The 21,787-nt window shown below is 39.6% G+C and overlaps 2 protein-coding genes across 2 annotated transcripts in view; one reads left to right on the top strand and one right to left on the bottom strand.

Moving 5' to 3' along the window:
• The window catches only part of LOC126374145 (cartilage oligomeric matrix protein), a 53,166-nt gene extending 52,349 nt beyond the window's left edge, over positions 1-817 (bottom strand). The window contains exon 1 of the mRNA XM_050020613.1: positions 699-817. The gene's annotated coding sequence lies outside the window, so the exon portion shown is untranslated. The remainder of the gene's footprint in view (positions 1-698) is intronic.
• Positions 818-1,855: 1,038 nt separating this feature from the next.
• LOC126374165 (FAS-associated factor 1) lies at positions 1,856-21,396 on the top strand. The gene is made up of 16 exons (XM_050020645.1): positions 1,856-1,977; positions 2,415-2,483; positions 4,027-4,147; positions 4,436-4,561; positions 6,622-6,793; positions 8,007-8,151; positions 8,989-9,117; positions 9,660-9,789; positions 10,700-10,845; positions 12,481-12,635; positions 13,915-14,051; positions 15,535-15,697; positions 16,730-16,826; positions 17,472-17,612; positions 17,923-18,000; positions 18,885-21,396. The coding sequence occupies exons 1-16, from the start codon at positions 1,939-1,941 to the stop codon at positions 18,963-18,965; spliced, it is 1,929 nt and encodes a 642-aa protein (XP_049876602.1). The 5' UTR covers positions 1,856-1,938; the 3' UTR covers positions 18,966-21,396.
• Positions 21,397-21,787: the final 391 nt, after the last annotated feature.

The raw sequence follows: 21,787 nt of genomic DNA, 5'->3' as shown, positions 1-21,787 counted from the left end.
CTATAGGTTCCTGATCCTGATACCTACATAAGTAGGTACATATTCTACATATGCCTACTGCACACACACTAGATTATCTAATAGGTATAATGCTATATGTATGTACCTATTATTATAAATAATATAAGCATTACTAACTATCGCTAAGAGCATGGCTATCTCTACATATTTTTTTCAAATGTAAGTAATGATTATTGTTTCTTTTTTAAATTGAGAATAGTATTTTTACATGATTTATAAATAGGCCAAGTTAAATTATTATTACCTAATTACTTAAGTAAATAGAACGTGTCGTGACCTAAACTAAGAAGCCGTTGCTATTACCCGCCCGAAGTGATAACTTTATCAAGTTTATTCGCGCCTAACCCGAATTCTTTTTTGTCCACGCTCATGACCCGACCGCCTACTGTTTAGGCAACCTCTTGAAAGACAGACACTTAAAGACAATTATCACTAAAAATAAATGATAATAAATACTTTTTTATAATATTAAGTACCTATTGTGAATATTTAAAAAATATTAGGTGTATTTTTCAATATTCATATATCGTTATAAACTATTAAAAGAATTTCAAAAGCTAAAATTATTTTAACAGTGAATAAATAATTTTAAATTATGAGAATTATTATAATAATATTTAGATACATAATCAATTGACATCAAATAAAATTATACATCTGAATAGAAAACAATTTACCAAGTTATAATTTTCTTCAAACACTTTTCCCGCGTAAACTTTAGAGGCAGCTAAAGTATTAAAAGCGCGTGCGCGAGCTGATCGCGCGCTTTCCGACTGGCCCAGTGTGGCTTACTACACTATAGCTCACGACTGGACTTACTCCAGCCGTCAAATTCCGTTCATATAATCCCGTCTTGCAAGTTTACACACTGGGACTCAAATGGCGCGATGATTTATCTACCCCTAACTTCCTTATTAGTACTTATTAGTAGTAGTAGTGTACTTCATACCTTTCCGATCCCAAGTCCATACTCGACGTAGGGCTGCATTGGTAACTTAAATCGCCCCTCCGCGCACATGTATTTGCTCACACACACACTCACAGACACACACACATACACACACGCACTCATGTACACACAAACATACACTCGCACACACACATATATACACACACACACACACACACTCACTCACACTTACTTTACTGCATAGTCTATTTTATTTAAACTCAAACTGAAAAATTGTTACTAATATTCTTTTTTCTTTCTATGTACAAACAGTGTCCCTAGTGTCCATATTTATTCTGGAGGTGGAGGCCTGGAGCCTATAGTACAGGGTAACCTAGTTTAGGCTCCAGCCTCCACAAACATAAGTTAATTACTTAAGTCAAAATGTAACTTATCACTATGTTATTCTATGCCCTAACATATACACACATACATAAACCCACGCCTACTTCCCACCGGGGTAAGCTAATTCCATTTGCTTCGAACCCCCTCACAGTAACACAGCCCTAACACAGTAATAAATAATACTTATCGCTTTGCAATAAAACTTTAGCAACGTGTATGAGTATTTTAGCAGCTTTGCCAGTAGCATTCATACCAAATAGTCTTAATAAATCATAAGTGAATACTGGAATATGTTCCATATCCCATGGAGCTACACGGGCATATTCGTACACTACATGGTTGAGTGAAGGACTTTCATTATGCAATGCAATGTACTATTACGAATAAATATATTTCATTTCATATTAGTTGCGGGCATTTAATAAACGTTCGCGTGCACAGGCACTTAAATCTACCACGCATAGGCTTTGAAACCATAGACGAAACATGTTTCGTTAGGTAATTTTTTTCTTCCTACTGGTAACAAAAGATAAAAAAAAAGAGTTCGTCTATGACTAATGTTTGAGTGATTTGTCGAGAATCGTAAATGTCAAGTAATATTTTTTGAGCTCAATAATATCACGATGGCAGAGAACAGAGAGGAAATTCTAGCAAACTTTCAGGTACAAAATATAGTTTTCTAGATATTTCAATAAAGTTTTATGGTAGAACCCGTGGTTACCATTTTGTGAAGGTTATGTCGTGAACAACAACAGTGACTATGATTTCTCCTTTATCTCTTTGTGCTTTGGGCATATAATTTATATATTTCGTTTTTCTTAAATATTTTTTCTTTGTTATTTGTTAGCACGTCGATTGTTTGTATGTATACAGCCATTGTAATGCATACGAGGTGTACGAAAATGTATTTCGTTGTTATCCCTTTGTGCCTTGTCAGGGCTGGAGTTTCCGTGATGTTTGTTACAAAGTGAACTTCGCATTAATACGCACTTTGATTGCCTTCGACATGTAATTAGGAAAACACATTTATGTCAATTCCTTTGTTCACAAGTGCTAATAGGCAAATATGTAACTATTGATAAGTAAACTTTATTTTTAGGGAATAACGGCTATAGAAGATGTTGCAGAAGCAATATACCATTTAGAAGAAGCTAACTGGGATTTACTGGTATGTTAAAATTTTAATATCTATGTAACTGCAGTAATTTTACTCTATTAAATTATTACATCATCTATTTTGCAGCCATATTCCAAAAGTTTCCATTAGTTTCTTTATGAGATCATAAATAAAATATTCTATTCATGAATCCATAACTAAACTTACATTTATTTAAATATAAAATTCATAATTTAATTTTCAGATTACACAACTTGCTCTTTTAATTTATACATTCAATATTTTTAGTATCTGAAAGTTGTATGGAACTTGGTCCAAATATCCACCACTAATGAGACCTATTTATCGAAATAGGTCACTAAATACTGAGTAATAAATACCAAACCGTAGTCTAAAATATGCTGTTGGTAAAAAATTATGACTAAATGATAAACAACATTTTGTAACTTTTTATGGGAAAATATTTTTTACATCATTTTTCCCATCCCCACATTTTTCACTAATTCACAATCGTTTGATTTTGATGGTACATGGGTGAAGATATTTCCGTACAAAAATGACAAAAATCTAGGGTTTTTCATTTAGCCATAACTTTTTATTAATAACATATTTTGGAATGCGATCATAGTATTAATTACTAAGTATTTAATGAGCTATTCAGTTATATAGGTGTCGTAAGTGGTGGACATTTGGACCACTTTTGGTCAATCTCCTTTATATGAACTTCTGAACTGAACATTAGCTGTTCTTTATACAAAATACCTTTCCTTTGTTTGGTAAGGACTTTTCAGGCTTGAATCACCTGATCGTCCAAAAAGTAAGATGATTCCGTGCTTCGGAGGGCACGTTAAGCTGTTGGTCCCGGCTACTAGCCGTTAAAAACACCTCCACCAACCCGCATCGGAGCAGCGTGGTGGAGTATGCTCCATACCCCCTCCGGTTGATGTTGAGGGGAGGCCTGTGCCCAACAGTGGGACGTATATAGGCTATTTATGTATACAAAATACCATAAAATCATTATCAAATTATTATTACTATAAAATTGAAAAACAACATTAACCCACTGCTATAAATATAGGCCTCCTGTAGCATTCTAAGATCAGATAAGTTCATAGATCTTTAAGAAAAAAAAAAAACATTTAGTTATGAATCAATATTCATAACTGTTTTTTTTTAACAGATTTAGAAGCAATCTTCTAAATCTGTTTTGTAATGTTCATAAATACTATAAAAAATGGCAGAGGCATAAAAAGACATTTCTTTTTATGAGTTATAAGTTACTAGCAGCGCCTGCGGCACGGTTTCCTCAGCGTGCGTGGCGTTCTTATCTCGAGGACTTCGACCAATAGTCGTATGATATTTGTCTACATAGATTTATCATTCATTGCGTCTATTGGCCAAAGGTGCCACTTATGCAGTCCACAAAATTATAAACAGTTCCATTGTGTGAATAAAACTACAAAAAAAAAATATAAATTTTTACATTAAAGCTAATGGAAACTATAGTAACATGATCCCAGACAGTCCTTTATGAACAATTCTGTCTAAAGCCATCTATGAGTATGTCTCTAACATTGTTGTTGCTTGCCAACAGAGGGCCATCAACCGTGTTATGCCTCAAGATGGAGGCACCTCGACACAAACCAATGAGACACATGACGTCGAGATGATAGACGACGATATATCTGTGATAACTCCAAAAACTCGCCCACCTGGTATGTACTACAATTATGTTAACGGCCTCCATGGTCCAGTGGTTGAGCATTGGGCTCACGATCCGGAGGTCCTAGGTTCGATTCCCAGTGGGGACATATCACAAAAATTACTTTGTGAACCCTAGTTTGATCCATCAATCCTCATTGGGCCCGCGTGATGGTTTAAAGCCCAATCTCCCTATCCATCCATAGGGAAGGCCCGTGCCCCAGCAGTGGGGACCATAATGGGCTGATGATGATGAGCTGGTACATGATTAGTTGAGATAATTAATTTCAATTTATTTACAGATCGGGTGGATAATAACGAGGCGTCCACCTCAACACATAGAAATAACTCGACTGATTTGGTAGAACTACAAGTCCACTGTAATAATAAGATACATGAAATCAAAATGTCTGGAGCGGCAACAGTCAGTGAGTATAAGGCCTCAAACTGCATGACAGCGGCAGCGGCGCGGCGGCGGTGCGGGGAGCGGCGCGTTCAAATGCTAAGACTTATATTGAAATGTTCTCGATGGCAGCGGCGCGGCGAGCGGGGTACGAGCGGTGCGCTCTAGTCGAGCGGTGTCTCTGCGTTTGAGTTGACGTAGTGACGTTCTATAGGGATTCAGATCTTTTGCCCATAATAAATCGTACGAAACAAAAGAACTACAATCGAAAATGCGTTCATTTGAGACACAACTCTATACCGCCGCAACACCGCGCGATCTGCCCGCTGGCATCGAGGACGGAACAGCGGCCGCCGCGCCGCTCCCCGCGCCGCTATCGCCGCCGCGCCGCCCCCGCTTTCATCCAATTTGAGGCCTAATAACGAAGAGCTTTCCAGGCTACGTTTCTCAAAAACAATAGATGGCGCTGTAAAGATTTTCCTTTGTTTATCCTTCTAATTTCATGGATAACAGACTTAAGCATCTTTTATCTTTGTTTTTGGGTACAAATGATGACCCTTTTTATTGCACTCAGGCACAATTACGTAGTCGGTCCCAAAGTTCTGTCACAGGCACATTATTTTTAAATTTCGAACATGCTTTTAGAAAAATTTTATGGCGTTCCATTTTTGAATGTTTGAAAATTATTTTAAAACAAAAAATGATCATTTGCCGTGATTTATTACGATGGAGTGGACCTTGAAAGAAAACCGAATCGCAATTTTAGCGTTGCATCGCTGTGGACACTCGCCGAGTACCATTTTCAAGTTGCTCAAAAATTTGAAAATAACACTTAGGTTTGTGTATCGTACCATAAATAGGTATAATGAAGTCTCAAGTGTTGAGGACAAGAAAAGAACTGGCCGGCCTCGCTCCGCAAGAACACCAGCAGTGATCAAAGCGATAAAGGCGCACATACGAAGAAATCCTATCCGAAAACAGAAACTGATGGCTTTGCAGATGGGGGTCAGTAGAAAAACAGTCAAAAAGGTTTTAAACGAAGACCTTAAGTTGCGAGCATACAATAAAAAGAGTGGACACTTACTTAATGCCCGCCTGAAAGCAATTAGACTCAAAAGATCCCGGTTGTTATTAAAACGGTACGCGAGAAACCGACACCGTGACATACTTTTTACAGACGAAAAAATTTTTGATATAGAAGAAAAGTACAATAAGCAAAACAATAGAGTGTACGCAGAGAACTCTGAAGAAGCAGGAAAAAAAGTTCCGCGGGTTCAACATGGGCATCATCCATCTTCAGTGATGGTCTGGTTAGGTGTCTCTTAACTATGGGCCAACGGAGGTTCATTTCTGCGAAAAAGGTGTCAAAACCAGTGCAAAAGTGTACCAAGAGACGGTTTTGAATCGGCTTGTCAAAGATCTGCCCAACACGCTATTTTCAGAACATCATTTCGTGTTCCAGCAGGATTCTGCGCCTGCACACAAAGCCAAAACTACTCAAGCCTGGTTCGACCATCAAAAAATTGACTTTATTAGACACGAAGATTGGCCTTCCTCCAGTCCGGACCTTAATCCTCTGGATTATAAAATTTGGCAGGTCTTAGAGAACAAGGTCTGTGCTAAACCCCACAAAAATTTGGCGAGCCTGAAGTCAGCCATAATTAAAGCCGTCGCTGAAATAGACATGAATATGGTGCGTGCTGCGATAGATGACTGGCCGCGGCGTTTGAGGGAAGTTATTAAAAACAAGGGAGGTCATTTCGAATAATTTTAAGTTATTTTCATTTCTTAATAAATATACTTTAAATTGATATATAAATTTTTATAAACTTATTGGTACTTTTTATTTTATCACTATTTTCATATATGACAGAACTTTGGGACCGACTACGTACATATTCCACCCATTACTATTCTGATCAAAATAAAGAGAAGCAATATAGATAGCAACATAATTCTATACATAATCTGATCACACAGGAATATTACTAAATCTTATCAATAGTGGCTGCTGTTGATTACTTGCTGTTTATTTTATCTCCCTATTTTTATCCCTCTAAACAATCCATGTTTTACCATCCCCAGATGACTTAAAGAAGCGATTAGAAGCGGTATGCGGCGTGCCTGTGTGTCGGCAACAAATATCTGGCCTGGGTGGCTCGAGAGCTACTTCTACGGCTGCTCTGGGCACCCTCAACCTGCCGCAGAATGCCGTACTGCGACTCAAACCCGCCGAGGAACTTATGGTTGATGATGAGTAAGTTTTTTTTTATTTATAAGAAACAAAGTTGTACAAATTAATTGTTGAACTCTGATAAACCAAACTAAGCACACAGGCCTGTGACTTGGTAATCAGGGTTCGGCCACATAAGTTGAGCTATAAGAGTAAACTTATATAATGTAAATTAAGAACCAATACAGTAAAATTGACAAAACTAGTGGAAAACAAAAATGAGCGATTACATTAGAGACAGCATGCAGTAGTATCTTATGTACTTATGAAGTTAAAAATAAAAAGCGAGAAATAATTAAAATGAAACAAGTAATTAAGTAAGAATATAAAAAATAGTTTCGGGAACGGTTGCAGTGTGTGTGTGTGTGTGTGTTTGTGTGTGTATGTGTGAGTGAGTGTGTGCGAGTGTGTGTGCGTGCGTGAGTGAGTGTGTGTGTGTGTGTGTGTTGTTTGGTTGTTGTTGCGGAGATCCTCAGGCTGGGTTTTTTTTTATACTCGGTGAGAGCTCTCAGGGCTCGAGTTTTGTCCGGCGAAGTAGTTAATGTCATCTGAGGCAAATCTATAATAAGTCACGATTAAAAAAAAACTCAAGTTGTCCGGCCCAGAAGTTAATACCATCTAAGGCTCGAAGAATCATCTCGTTTATCCTGTTTTTAACGGGGTCTTCTTACCTACTCTGATAAGTTGACAGGTCCGGTTTTTTACAGAAGCGACTGCCTGTCTGACCTTCTAACCCGCGAAGAATTTTCCCTAGTAGTAATAATAAATAAAAAATAATTTATTTCTGAAAGTACATACTTAACAGTTCTTCGTGGACAGGAGTTCCCAGTAAGTAATGAGGATAGTTGAGTTGGAATTGTCCCGCTATTTCCCTTAGGTCTTACTAAAAGTATTACAAGTTTGTAGGTAAATATTAAATGGTCTTAAGCTATGTATGTAGTAAAGTAGTAAATGCGGATATTTCGTGGTGACAATTTTTGCTAAGACAAAAGAACATACATAAGTCAATATAAAACTTGGTGTTCTTATTGTAGATAACAACAAAGAGTTTTAAAATGTACATACAGTCATGAGCAATATAATGTACCCACTTTAGGACTCTGTCGCACTAACATATTTGACATTTGGTGAGAATTACCGTTCAATTTGTCAAAAAAGTTAATGTGACATGGTACCAAAGTGTATACATATTAATGCTCGTGACCGTACATACATAAACTTACGCCTATGTGTACAGGGTAGCAGAGCGGTTGACGACGACGTACGTGCTACGCATCAAACACGAGGACCGGGACTACACCCTCAAGTTTCCAGGCACGAGAACCGTGAGAGAAGTGAAGAACGATATCTACTCGCTCACCGACATACCCGTCAGGCATCAGGTGATTTTACATACAGCCAATGGGCTACTTTCCAACTAGTTTTTACTAAACGTCAAAACACGGAACTTGTAGGAAAAAGCACTCTGTGACGTCATAGAAAACGTGATAAAATGTCGGGGCTTTTTGGCGGGAAACGGGAACGGGACAGTTGCTTTCTTCATGCTTTCTTCAGTTGCTTTTTGAATGATCTAAATAATTAATACGAAGTGGTGTTTTGTGGTTAATGATCGCATTAAGTTGGTCGGAAGACATTCGCGAGAGGTGTTCAATAAACAAAGTGTATCTGCCTATTTTCGTTTCGTGCCAAGAAGCCGCTTCATACCTCGAAAGTTTATGCGGACTTTTGAGTTAATTCGTTTGGGGTTCGGAGTAGGAGTCTACTCCGAGGGTGGGGGCTTAGGTTTCATCATCATCACCTTTCATCATTACATTAATCATCAAGAAAAAAAATACGTAAGACATGGCTGTATGGGCATAGTTCCCTTTGCCTACCCTTCGGGGAAAACCAAAACAGAAAAAAAGTGATAAAATGTCGGATTTATTATTCCGTTTTTCTTGATCTTATTATTACATTTTTATAAATAAGTTACACAGATAAAAGAAAATGTTTTTCGTTAGTTTTAGATTTATTGATACGTCTACAGTACGGTCACGAGCACACGAGTATTTGTCACATTAACTTTTTTGACAAATTGAACTGTAAGTTTCACTAAATGTCAAATAATGTTAGTGCGACAAAGTCCAAAAGTGGGTACATTATATTGCTCATGACTGTACAGAACCGCCTCAACTGCTAAAAAATAATAAAAAAATAATGTTATGTGTGTGTGTTGGCAGCAATGGACGGGTTGGCCAACCGTAACGGGACTTGACGACACCGTGCTGGCAATGGTCGGATTGGACCTGCCGCAACACGAACTCACCGTCAAGAGAGCGCCTAACAACAAGCAGAAGGAATACAAAAGGGTATTTATATATTTTATTTACTGTTTATCTATTTAAGCCGTGGTAGGCCAAAACGAAAAACAAAACCAAAAGTAAAACGCTCTGCATATCATGGCTGACGTATATCTCTATTATATTGCTAAAGTGATTTGCGTCTTATTGACAATTGCAAAAGGTGCAAATCAGTTTCGACAAAAATTGCAGATACGTCAATTCGCGACGTCCAATATTCAATATCACTACATAGTATAAAACATCGCTTTTTCTGTCCCTATATCCCTATGTACGCTTAAATCTTTAAAACTACGCAACGGATTTTGATGCGGTTTTTTTTTTAATAGATAGAGTGATTCAAGAGGAAAGTTTATATGTATGAATTGTATGATAACATCCATTAAATAGTGTAGAAATACTGTTACTTTTGAGGTTTTTAATGTGATGTCGTAAATAATGTCATTTTTTCCTCAGCATTGCACCCGAGCGAAGCCGGGGCGGGTCGCTAGTATTCAATATGGCGACGGTATTTAGGCTGTTTTGGTGTTATCATTATGTTTGTTGTGCAGATAATAGTGGAGAGTTCAGACAGCGAGAACAGTTCGGTGGAGGAGATCGACGACTCCGCTGATGGGTTCACGGCCGAGGACGACAACATGTTCGTGGACCTCGTGCAGTCTGACAGGCTACAGCCGCTCAGTAAGTCATCATCCTCCAGCCCTTACCCAACTCTAAGGATGGTATTAATAAACTAATCTCATCTGAGACTGCCCTCAAGATCACGCTCAAGTCTCTGTTTTTATATAAGAATCGTCACATTGACATGATCTTGAGGGCAGTCTCGAAGCAGACATTAGACCCTGCAGACCCTAAGTGGGGTCAGCACAACATGTATTCCTCTTCCATTCATTTCTATCAGTCGCCATCTCAGTACTCACACCTTTTGCACACATATCCTTCACAAAATCCATCCGCGTTCTTGGGTCGTCCCCTACATTCAGGTCACATGCGGCTAGGTAAACCAAGCTCTGCCGCTGGTGAGGAGCGGAAAATTGCCTTTCTATATATAGTATTACTAGCTTTTTCCCGCGACTTCGTCCGCGTGGCGTGTTATAAAAGAGAGATCTTTGTGTGTGTGGGAGTGCATATCAAATTTCAAGCATCTAACTTATGCAGTTTAGATTTTTTCATACAAATGTTTCTTCCCGCTAACTCCCGTTTCCGTGGGAATTTTGCCATATCCTGTTGCAACTAAGCTTTAAGTACCTGCATGCCAAATTCCAAGCGTCTAACTTAAGCTGTTTAGATTATTCATACAAAAGGATTTTCCCGCTAATTCCCGTTCCCGTGGGAATTCCGGGAATTCCTTTCTTAGTGCACCTCTACGGTACCTAAGCTACGTCCCTTCCGAATTTCAAGTACCTACGTTTAGCCGTTTAGGCTGTGCGTTGATATGTCAGTCAGTCAGTTTCTCCTTTTATATATTTAGATTCTATACTAAGGCTTCAAATCCGCCACTGTCATACTTTCACTGGACCACCATCGTGACTGTATGATTGTGTATGTCATAATTATATTAATATAAATGTTGAATGTGTGTCTGTAACAGTGTCGGAGCACGTGGACGACGAGGCGCTCGGCTGCATCGAGTTCTCGCAACGCTTCCGCCAGCGGTACGGTCCCAACACGCCCAACTTCTTCGAGGGGACATTACAGGACGCCATCAAAGAAGCCTGCCTCAAACCCGCTAAAGAGGTACTGATTATAATCATCATCAGCCCATTAACGTCCCCGCTGCTGGGGCACGGGCCTTCCCTATGGATGGATAGAGAGATCGGGCCTTAAACCATCACGCGGGCCCAGTGCGGATTGATGGTTATTAACGACTGCTAATGCAGCCGGGACCAACGACTTAACGTGCCTTCCGAAGCACGGAGGAGCTCGAGATGTTTTTTTTTTGTGGTCACCCATCCTATGACCGGCCTTTGCGAAAGTTGCTTAACTTCAACAATCGCAGACCGAGCGCGTTTACCGCTGCGCCACCGAGCTCCTGACTGATTATAATATTCAAAATAAAATGGCGACGGTTCTAGCAGACATGTCCCAATTTTAAGTTGTACCCTACCGGACACTTCATACTAACATCTCGTTTTGGTATTCTGGTCGGTAGACTCTACCGCATAAGGACTGATGTCGACCACATACAGATAGCCCTCCCTACGCTGTATCACTGAACTGGGAACTCACCTAAGTCCAAGGAAAAACTAATTTATTCCCTTCACACGCGGTACAGTCATGAGCAATATAATGTACCCACTTTAGGACTCTGTCGCACTAACATATTTGACATTTAGTGAGACTTACAGTTCAATTTGTCAAAAAAGTTAATGTGACATTGTACCAAAGTGTATACATATTAATGCTCGTGACCGTACAGCACTAGCACAAAGCTACGCGGTTCAACTCCGACACCGTCACTTCACTTTATTTCGCACTTTACGCGACACTTGAACACCACAAGAAACGTTACACTAAACACTGAACTTAATACTGCACTAAACACGGCTTTCGACACTGTCCTTCACTTCCACTATTACTTAGTGTTTAACACTTCGGTCGAAGTCCAATACGAATTAATGCGGGGCGGACAGTTACCGCTGAGAGTTAAGCTCCTTTTAAAGTTAATTTGACAAAATGGTTGCTACAACATTTCTTTTATAGTATTCATGAATTTCTAGATTATAAAAACTAAACTTTGACATTGTTAATTAGAGTTTTATTATTTTATTTTATGATTGATTTGTATTATATAATTCTTATTATAATTGTAGATGCATGTGTAGCACAGCAGCATAAATTTGCATGCTTACTTGTAAGCCGAAAACACGGACTACTGTATACAATAACATCTGTAAACACTGTTTTCTGGCAAATAAATTATTCTATTCTATTCTACCGTCCTTTACGCGCCTATCATTTTCTTTCTAACGAAAAGGAAAGGCACTATCCGCCGCGCACCTATTCATTTCGGTGTCTAACTCGTTTTACTTCGCCCCTTCTGGGTTTAACTTTAGTCTAAAGAGCCATAAACAAAAAAAAAATATTTATTTATTAATTATATACAAAAATAAAGAAAAAATACTCTGACTTTTGTCCGCTAATAATAATAACAATAATTAAAAGTTTATTTCGGACTTCTAACAAAAAAAACGTCCACATTTGTTAGTAACATTACAAACTTAAATGTAGTCTAGTAATCTAGCAGGATGGAGCGCGCTAAGAAGTTAACACGAACTGTCTGTCTCGCTTGACGCGGCACACGAGAAGTTTGTATGGAGTTTTCGGGCTGTGCCAAAGTGATAGTCATCTAAAATTTAACCTTGTCGACAGAGAAAGCTCCTGGGGGTGTATTTGCACCACGAACAGTCTGTGCTATCCAACGTGTTCTGCGCGCAACTGCTGGGGTGTGACACTGTCCTGCAGACCTTGGCTGAGAACTTCATCGTCTACGGCTGGGACCTCACGCACCCTGACAATAACAATATGTAAGTCTCTCCTATCCTAACATAAGCAAATAGACTCACATTCGCTAAGGACTTTTTCTAAAAAAACGTCCGAACCGTATTCTAAATACGTATACATTAAGTTATGTAGATAATATTTAAGTTCATTCCCTCAAATTAAAATGTTATGGCTGTTCAAATAAAGCGCAATATCGATTGTACATTGTCGTCACTCGCCGTCGCTTGGGTCAAGATGCGCCCCGGACACTTTTTACAGAGATTGACTGTCTATTTGTTACGAGGTCTATGATGTAAGTTTACTATTAGTAGTACAGTCATGAGAAATATCATGTAGCCACTTTAGAACCCTGTCGCACTATCATATTTGACATTTAATGAGACTTACGGTTTAATTTGTCAAAAAAGTTAATGTGACATGGTACCAAAGTGTATACATATTAATACTCGTGACCGTACATACATACCGTGAGCCATGTCAGGGGCCTTTGGCGGCTCAATAGTAACCCTGACACCAGGGTTGATGGGGTTGGTAATCCACCACAATCCACACGACAGAAGAAGAGATAAGCCCACAAAGTAGCCACACCTCACCGAGCTTTCTGTTAGACCAATGTGATAGATGGTGAACCGTATCGCTGTCTATAACGGTCGAGTCAACTGTGTTAGTGATAACTGTACTAACAAAATTAATAACTCATTGGTGAAAGTCCAGTACCGGGGTTCAAACTGGCGCTCCCCGTATGCGAAGTAAGCCGGTGTACCACAGGAACACAGTGGAAAAATATACTTACGAGCATATACAGGGTGTTAGTCACATCGTAACGAAAACTTTGAGAGGTGATTCAGGCCATGATTCTGAGTTGATATCAAGTAGAAATTTCCGTCGCAAAAGTATGGATTGGAAAATAATTAAAAAGAAAAGAAAAATTTTCATGAATTTTTTGACACAAAATTCCACTTGATATCAACTCAGAATCATGGTCTGAACCATCCCCCTCAGTATTCGTTACGGTGTCACTAACACCCATACCTACTTATATGGCTACCGTATGTACTTGTACGGGGTGTAAGTGTCATCGTAACGAATACTGAGAGGGATGATTCATCTGATTATTCTGAGTTAATATCAAGTGGAATTTTCCATCGCAAAAGTATAGAATTGAAAATAATTTTAAAAAACTAAAAAAAAATCATGAAATTTGCGACGGAAAATTTCACTTGATTTTAAGTCAGAATCATGGTCTGAATCAACCCCCTCAGTATTCGTTACGATGTCACTAACACCGTATATTATGTTCAGGTTATTGAACTCTGTGGCGAACGCCTTGGGGCCGGTGGCCGCGATGACCATCCGCAGTATCCCGGTGGAGAGGCTGCCTGCTCTGGTGATCATCATGAGAGTACGATCCAACACTGAGATCTACTCCGTCATCAACGGTGAGTGAAACAAGAATCTTACGTACCTAAGTTACCTACCTACGTGCACTGTTGGTGTATAATCAAAAAGCAAAAGTGCAGTCACTGAGCCCAGCGAATTATTTGTAAACCGTGGTGAAATTATGAACCTTTAGTTGTCATAATTATAAAATTTATGTTTTTGTAGGTGTTTTTAGTCTATTACAGAACCGACATGTAACCAGGAGCGCTTAGTGCAACCGATTAATTTATTACTTAGCAAAAAACTGATTGCACCTTATCGTACATAGATAATATCGTATCAATAGATTTTAAATAACTCGTAATTTTAATTTTTTTGGGTATATACATCTTACAGCACAATATGGGACTGAAAATATTCATGAATTTTGCGACGGAAAATTGTACGTGATATCAACTCAGAATAATAGTTTGAACCATCCCCGAAAGTTTTCGTTACGGTGTCACTAACACCCGGTATAGATTATAGAATTGTCTTCTAGTGAAAACCACGTAAAAACATTTTTGAAAAATCATCTGATGGGTTTTTTGTTGACAAAACCTTGCAATAGACACGCTAGTATCCTTTCAATCACGTTTCAATGTAGGTACAATTTGTGCTCACGTGGTTATGGTTATGAAATTTGAAATTATGAAAAAAGTTGTAATACTACTTATAGGACGGGAACTCTCCGCTCCCTACCAGCGGCTGCGCTACGTTTACCTCAAACCCTCGGTGTTACTTTAGTCTTCAATCGTATGGGCGTCAGACGTCATACACACAGATGCGCGTGTACGATAACGCCAATGTGTAGTGTCAGTGTAAAATGGGGTGTTTTGTATGAAATATCCGGGGTGTGGTATAAGACTACAAATTGGGACCCAAGATGTAACTTAGAAATAAATTTAAAGAAATTAATATTTTAACTTTGGCATCACAATATATCTTTGAAAACTTAATATATGTAAAAAACATATAGGATTATTTGCAAAAAATAGCGATCGGCACATTGTTAATACCAGGAATAAAAATAAACTTGCTTTACAAGTCAGTCGATTACATAAGATTACTAAATCTTTTAAGGGGCAATGTGTACGTTTTTACAATAAGATTCCCATTGACATTCAGAATTTGCCTTTCAACTGTTTTAAGACAGTAGTTAAACAAAAACTTTACAAAAAAGGTTATTATAAAGTTAGTGATTATTTAGAAGATATGAATGCATGGGATTAACTGTCTGAGAACTGATATTAGGCAGCTAAATTACTCAATTGTATACCAATATTTTATGTTTATTTTTTTAAAAGAACGTCTAGGGCCCTGTGCCTAGGTTTTTCTTGCAGCTTCTTTTCCCCGGTTATACAGGTTGTGAGAAGCTGCAGTAGTTTTAGGCGGATGAGACGTTCGTTATGTAAAAATTGTCGATTCAAAGTGTAACTATGTTACCTACTGAATAAAGATATTTTCGAATTTGAATTTGAACTACGACGTGTGTGTGTGCAGGTAACGTGGGCGTGTCGGAGCTGGTGGGCGGGCTGGTGGAGGCGCTGGAGCGGTTCGCGTCGCAGCGCTCGGAGGACGCGCGCGTGGAACGCGAGCGGGACGCGCGCCAGCGGGTCAAGCGCGAACAGGACGAGGCCTACCAGCGGAGCCTCGAGGCCGACAGGTGAGGTTATATCGGTGCTAGTTACCTACACTGTTTGTGTGGAAGATTATTTTTGAAAAGGCTAGTTTCCAACTAGCAAAATCTTGACGAACACGTAACCATGGTAACCACAATCTCGAGCGAGTTGGTGGGGAGTAACCATGGTAACCACCCGAGACCTTGACGCATCTAGCCTGCCAGACAGATAGGTGTAATAAACCCGTATGCGCCACAAAAGAAGTCCCGCGAATGTTACTGGAACTAATTGACAAGTCACAAGCACCCGCCGTGTCACCATTATGTGACGCAATACAATTAAAGAAACGCGTGCAAAAACGCTTCTCCTTGAACGCTCAGTAGATCGTCATAGGTTTGTTTTTACGGCGGCCTGCTTCGCGCCGCTTGACGCCCCGCGCGTTCTTGGACCTAGCCTTCTGCTAGTGTTCAATCAATCAATCAATAATACTTTATTGCACAACAACATATACAAAGGACATAAACATACGAATAAAACAATAAAACATAAGCACAATAGGCGGCCTTATTGATAAACAGCAATTTCTGCCAGGCAACCTTAGGGTGAAAGAAGATTATTCATTGGAGCACGGGCTGGTGCAATAAACATATAATGATACATAACAAAAAAAAAATAAAATAAAAATATGAATAATAAATAATAGTGTTGAGCACGAATTTAGATTATAAGCAGTACAGATATTTGTTTTTTTTTTATTATCGAGGCTTTGCATCGCCCGGTACAATCATGAGCAATATAATGTACCCAGTTTAGGACTCTGTCGCACTAACATATTTGACATTTAGTGAGAGTTCAATTTGTCAAAAAAGTTAATGTGACATGGTACCAAAGTTTATACATATTAATGCTCGTGACCGTACAATCGAGATTAGACTTGACCTCGATGTCAATCAAAACGATTGTAAAGAACTCTAAGTGAAAAACCTAAATGGACCGATAATAGCTATCGAGACAAGAAAATACTAGAAGGCAAAATACCTTAGTATTTTAACTCATTTGTTGCTTACCGTTTCCAGAGCTAAAGAAGAAATAAAGAAACAGCAAGAACTAGAAAGAAATCAAGAAATGGAACGAGTAGAGTCAGAAAGACAAATGGAAGAGGCGAGAAAAGCGGTAAGTAATATTATGATCACATCACTAATTTAAGCGCCATGCTGTTGTCTTCTTGTCTATCAAAGGCCAAGAAACGACGTTCGCCTTCTCTTTAATCTGGGCGGTCAAAAAGACCACATCAAAGCAATTCGTCCGAATAAGCAATATTGCTATTTGACATACTTTTATACGTGCAAATGTCGATTTGCAATATTGCTTTTTAGATGATCATCATCATCAGCCCATTAACGTCCCCACTGCTGGGGCACGGGCCTTCCCTATGGATGGATAGGGAGAACGGGCTTTAAACCACCACGCGGGCCCAGTGCGGATTGATGGTTATTAACGACTGCTAATGCAGCCGGGACCAACGGCTTAACGTGCCTTCCGAAGCACGGAGGAGCTCGAGAATACAACTTTTTTTTTTGTGGTCACCCATCCTATGACCGGCCCTTGCGAAAGTTGCTTTACTTCAACAATCGCAGACCGAGCGCGTTTACCGCTGCGCCACCGAGCTCCTCTTTTTAGATGAATTGCTTCTAATTGGCTTTTTTAGCTCCCCTCTTCTTGGTATCCCCCTTCCTGTCTTTCCTAGCTTCCCTTCTATGATGATGTTTTGGGGAACGTAGTCAAGAAAGTTGGTTGAATTAGTGTTCGTTGTGGCAGGCGGCGCGGGCGAGCGCGGCGCTGCGCGTGCCTTCGGAGCCGGCGGCGGGCGCGGCCGACGTGGCGCGCATACGGGTGCGCCTGCCGCCGCCGCACGACACCTACCTCGAGCGGAGGTTCCTCGCCACAGACCCGCTCAACGTGAGTTCCGCTCCCCTTGAGACCCGCTCGACTAACTGATACCGTCACCGTTATTACATTGTTTCAGGTTTATTCGTGCTAATTCCTGTAAACACCCTCTAATTTTATTTAAAGTTATATCTGTCATTTTTTTATCCTCTCAAAAAGAAAGGGACGGATGGACGCCTGTTAATATTAAAATGAATGAGTGAATAAATGAATAATCCGGGCGAGCCAAATAGATATTTCGCTGGTATAGGGACCAATCCGCGAAGGGAAAACCAACCCAGTACAGGCAGTGTAGTCTTATTCTAATGTTTTTTTTTTTCAGGCGTTACTAGACTTCCTCGCGTCAAAAGGTTATCCAAAAGAAAACTACAAGGTCATCTCTAGCTGGCCTAGGAGAGACGTAAGTTGATTGTTTATTTATCGCCCGCTCTTGAATCACTAACTATTACAGTCATGAGAAATAATATCATGTACCCACTTTAGAACCCTGTCGCACTATCATATTTGTCATTTAATGAGACTTACGGTTTAATTTGTCAAAAAAGTTAATGTGACATGGTTTCAAAGTGTATACATATTAGTACTTGTAACCGTTCACACAGAAACTCATCCGTAGTTCTTGCTTTGATTGGCCAAAGCTATAAACATCCTATGCACACTGCTGGGCACAGGCCTCCCCTCATACAACCGGAGGGGGTATGGAGCATACTCCACGCTGCTACAATGCGGGTTGCTGGAGATGTTGGTCCCGGCTATTAGCTGTAATACGAACGGCTTAATGTGCCCTTCAAAGCACGGAGTCATCTTACTTTTTCGGACAATCAGGTGATTCAAGCCTGCAAAGTCCTTACCAAACAAAAGTCAGTCACAAAGTGATTTCGACAATGTTCCCGTCGGGAATCGAAGCCGGACCTCCAGATCGTGAGCTTAGGCTTTAGAGCCTAAGCTCACGATCTCTCACGATCTCACGGTCTGGTGGTTAGCCACCAGACCACGGAGGCTGTTATTAACAAATTAATTATAAATATAATAAATGATTAAGTTAATTCAAATATTAAGTCAGTGAGATACATCATTTTATACCAAAGCTTTTATTTCATCAAAAGCTTACTTGAATTAATAATTATTTTTTTATATAAATTTTATCACGTTGGTCCAATAGAAAGCTCGGTGAGGTGTGGGTGTACTTACGTACTCTATCCCAATTGGGATATTGTCGTAACCTTATGTTACGTTAAATAAATTTATTATTTTAATAAATTATTAAACAAAATCTCTCCACAGCTAACGGCGGAACCTCTTAGCAGTACGCTACGTGTTCTCAAGTTATTCCCGCAAGAGACTTTAATGTTGGAGGAGCGGTGAAAACCTGCGCCGACCGCGTCGGCCGTGCCGACCGTGACGTCAGCGCCGACCGTGCAGTTACCCCCGACCGCCCGGTCCGCGCCGACCGTGCCGCCAGCGCCGACCGCACCGTCGGCGCCGACCGCGTCCCCAGCGCCGACCGTTCAGCCCGCGCCGACCGCGCCGCACGCATACCGCTTGCACGCTCCGCCGCCACACTACAAGTTATACCGAGACCCTACCCAACCTCAGCTCCAAAGCATCACAAGTCTTCCCTGGCATCATTATTTATAACATTTACTACAATGTAAATTCCAAACGTTCCTGCGCATTTTAAAGAATTGCCATTGTGACTTTAATACCGCTATATTATAGTACGGGCCCGCCTGCGCCTTGATGCGTGTTTCGCGTGATAACAGACATGTGGTCGATGTTTTATTGCATTAGCCACGTCTGCCCGTAGCTTGATATTATCGACGATATAACTTCTAGATTCCTAATAAGGGGTTCTGTCCATACATCTGACAAATAGATCAGATATCACAACAAACGGTCGACGAATTCTATGCGAAAATTTAAATATTGCCGCCCCATCACTATGCGAAGGCTAAAGATAATACCAAAAACAATGTAGATGGCGCTGTACAGATTTTCATTCGTTTAACCTTCATAGATAACAGACATACGCATCTTTTATCTTTGTTCTTAAGTATAAATGATGATGAAATGTCAGGGGCATATGGCAGCTCAGTAATAACCCTGAAGCCAGGGTTGATGGGGTTGGTAATTCACCTCACACCACACGATAGAAGAAGAAGACTGATGATCCCTTTTATTACACCCAAGCACAATTACATCTTCCACCCGTTATGATTCAAATCAAAATAAAGAGAAGCAATATAGGTAGCAACATAATTCTATAGATAATGTGATCCAAATATCAAGCAATAAATATTTTTATACATGCTTTTGCTATTACATAGTATATTGGAATAATTATGTAGATTCATCATCACCAGCCCATTAACGTCCCCACTGCTGGGGCACGGGCCTTCCCTATGGATGGATAGGGAGATCGGGCCTTAAACCACCACGCGGGCCCAGTGCGGATTGGTGGTTATTAACGACTGCTAATGCAGCCGGGACCAACGGCTTAACGTGCCTTCCGAAGCACGGAGGAGCTCGAGATGAAAACTTTTTTTTGTGGTCACCCATCCTATGACCGGCCTCTGCGAAAGTTGCTTTACTTCAACAATCGCAGACCGAGCGCGTTTACCGCTGCGCCACCGAGCTCCTCAATTCTATACATAATGTGATCCAAATATCAAGCAATAAATATTTTTATACATGCTTTTGTTATTACATTGTATTTTGGAATAATTATGTAGCCGAGTAATGAGAAAATAGGTAATTATCACGTTAAATCTGTACGACGCCATCTATGTTGTTTTTGGTGAAGGTAGCCTGGAAAGTCGCGGACTATATTTTAAACCTGGGGGGTTAAAATGGCCACATCAAGGAATTCAGTCTAAGAAAGCAATAATGTTATTTGACAGTTGTTTGCATTGCTCAAATTCAAATTCAAAAATATCTTTATTCAGTAGGTAACATAGTTACACATTGAATCGTCAATTTTACATAACGAACGTCTCATCCGCCTAAAACTACTGCAGCTTCTCACAACCTGTATAGCCGGGGAAAAGAAGCTGCAAGAAAAACCTCGGCACAGGGCCCTGGACGTTCTTTAAAAAAATAAAAATAGACATAAAACATAAAATATTGGTATACAATTGAGTAATTTAGCTGCCTAATATCAGTTCTCAGACAGTTAATCCCATGCATTCATATCTTCTAAATAATCACTAACTTTATAATAACCTTTTTTGTAAAGTTTTTGTTTAACTACTATCTTAAAGCAGTTGAAAGGCAAATTCTGAATCTTATTGTAAAAACGTATACATTGCCCCCTTAAAAGATTTAGTAATCTTATGTAATCATCACTCACTTACTTTTATATGCGCAAATGTCAAATTGCAATGTTGCTTTCTTAGATGAATTGCTTCGATGTGGCCATTTTGACTATTGGTACTTATTATCTTCAGTCTTCGTTTTGGAATAAGACAGTAGGCGTCTATTTGGTTGTATCGCCGATTTTTGTTGCATATCGCGCTAATTACGCGTCAAGGCGTAGGTGGTATACCAAAAAAGCCTTAAGAAGAACGCGTTAGAGAATTAAAAGCATTTATATTGCATAAGCATATAGGAAAGTTATCAATAGTTATGACATGCAGACCTCAAGTCCATTGTCACAAAGGATCGCTTGATTGACAGTCGAATGCGAAATATCTCGTTATAACTTGTACTGTTCGCTATACTGTACCATATTTAATTACTTGACCAGCTGGCCGATTAAGATATATTAGAATAAATAGTGATTTATACATACTACGTATATGTTTGTTTATTATTGTGTGATTGTTTGAATGAATGGCCCCGATTCTTGCAGACACCTAATTTTACTTTAAGTTATACCCGTCATTTTCTTATCCGCCGAAAAGGAAAGGGACGGATGATTGACAGCTCTTAATTTTAGGAAGAACGAGTAAATGAATGAAAAACCCGGGCGAATCAAAAAGGTATGTCGCTGGTATGCAAACCGTTTGACGTGTGCTGTCAACATAATTCTGGCGGGTTATTGGGCAATGTAAAATTTTTAGACGGTTGTTTTAGACTTGTGCTTAAAATTGACGTGTGTTCCATAAATTTTATGCTTGTCGATTACCCCTCCCTTTCCTTTTCGGCGGATAAGAAAATGACAGATATAACTTAAAATAAAATTAGAT

This window comes from Pectinophora gossypiella, chromosome 17, assembly GCF_024362695.1.
Source record: "Pectinophora gossypiella chromosome 17, ilPecGoss1.1, whole genome shotgun sequence".
In the NCBI taxonomy this organism is placed as follows: Eukaryota; Metazoa; Arthropoda; class Insecta; order Lepidoptera; family Gelechiidae; genus Pectinophora; species Pectinophora gossypiella.
This window is presented reverse-complemented; position numbering and strand designations above follow the sequence as displayed.

Excerpts from the sequence above, each read along its gene's own strand:
- LOC126374165 (XM_050020645.1), top strand. The coding sequence starts at position 1,939 with ATGGCAGAGAACAGAGAGGAAATTCTAGCAAACTTTCAG. Across the intron at positions 12,636-13,914 it reads CACCCTGACAATAACAATAT|GTTATTGAACTCTGTGGCGA; the intron begins GTAAGTCTCTCC and ends TATTATGTTCAG. Across the intron at positions 16,827-17,471 it reads TGGAAGAGGCGAGAAAAGCG|GCGGCGCGGGCGAGCGCGGC; the intron begins GTAAGTAATATT and ends TCGTTGTGGCAG.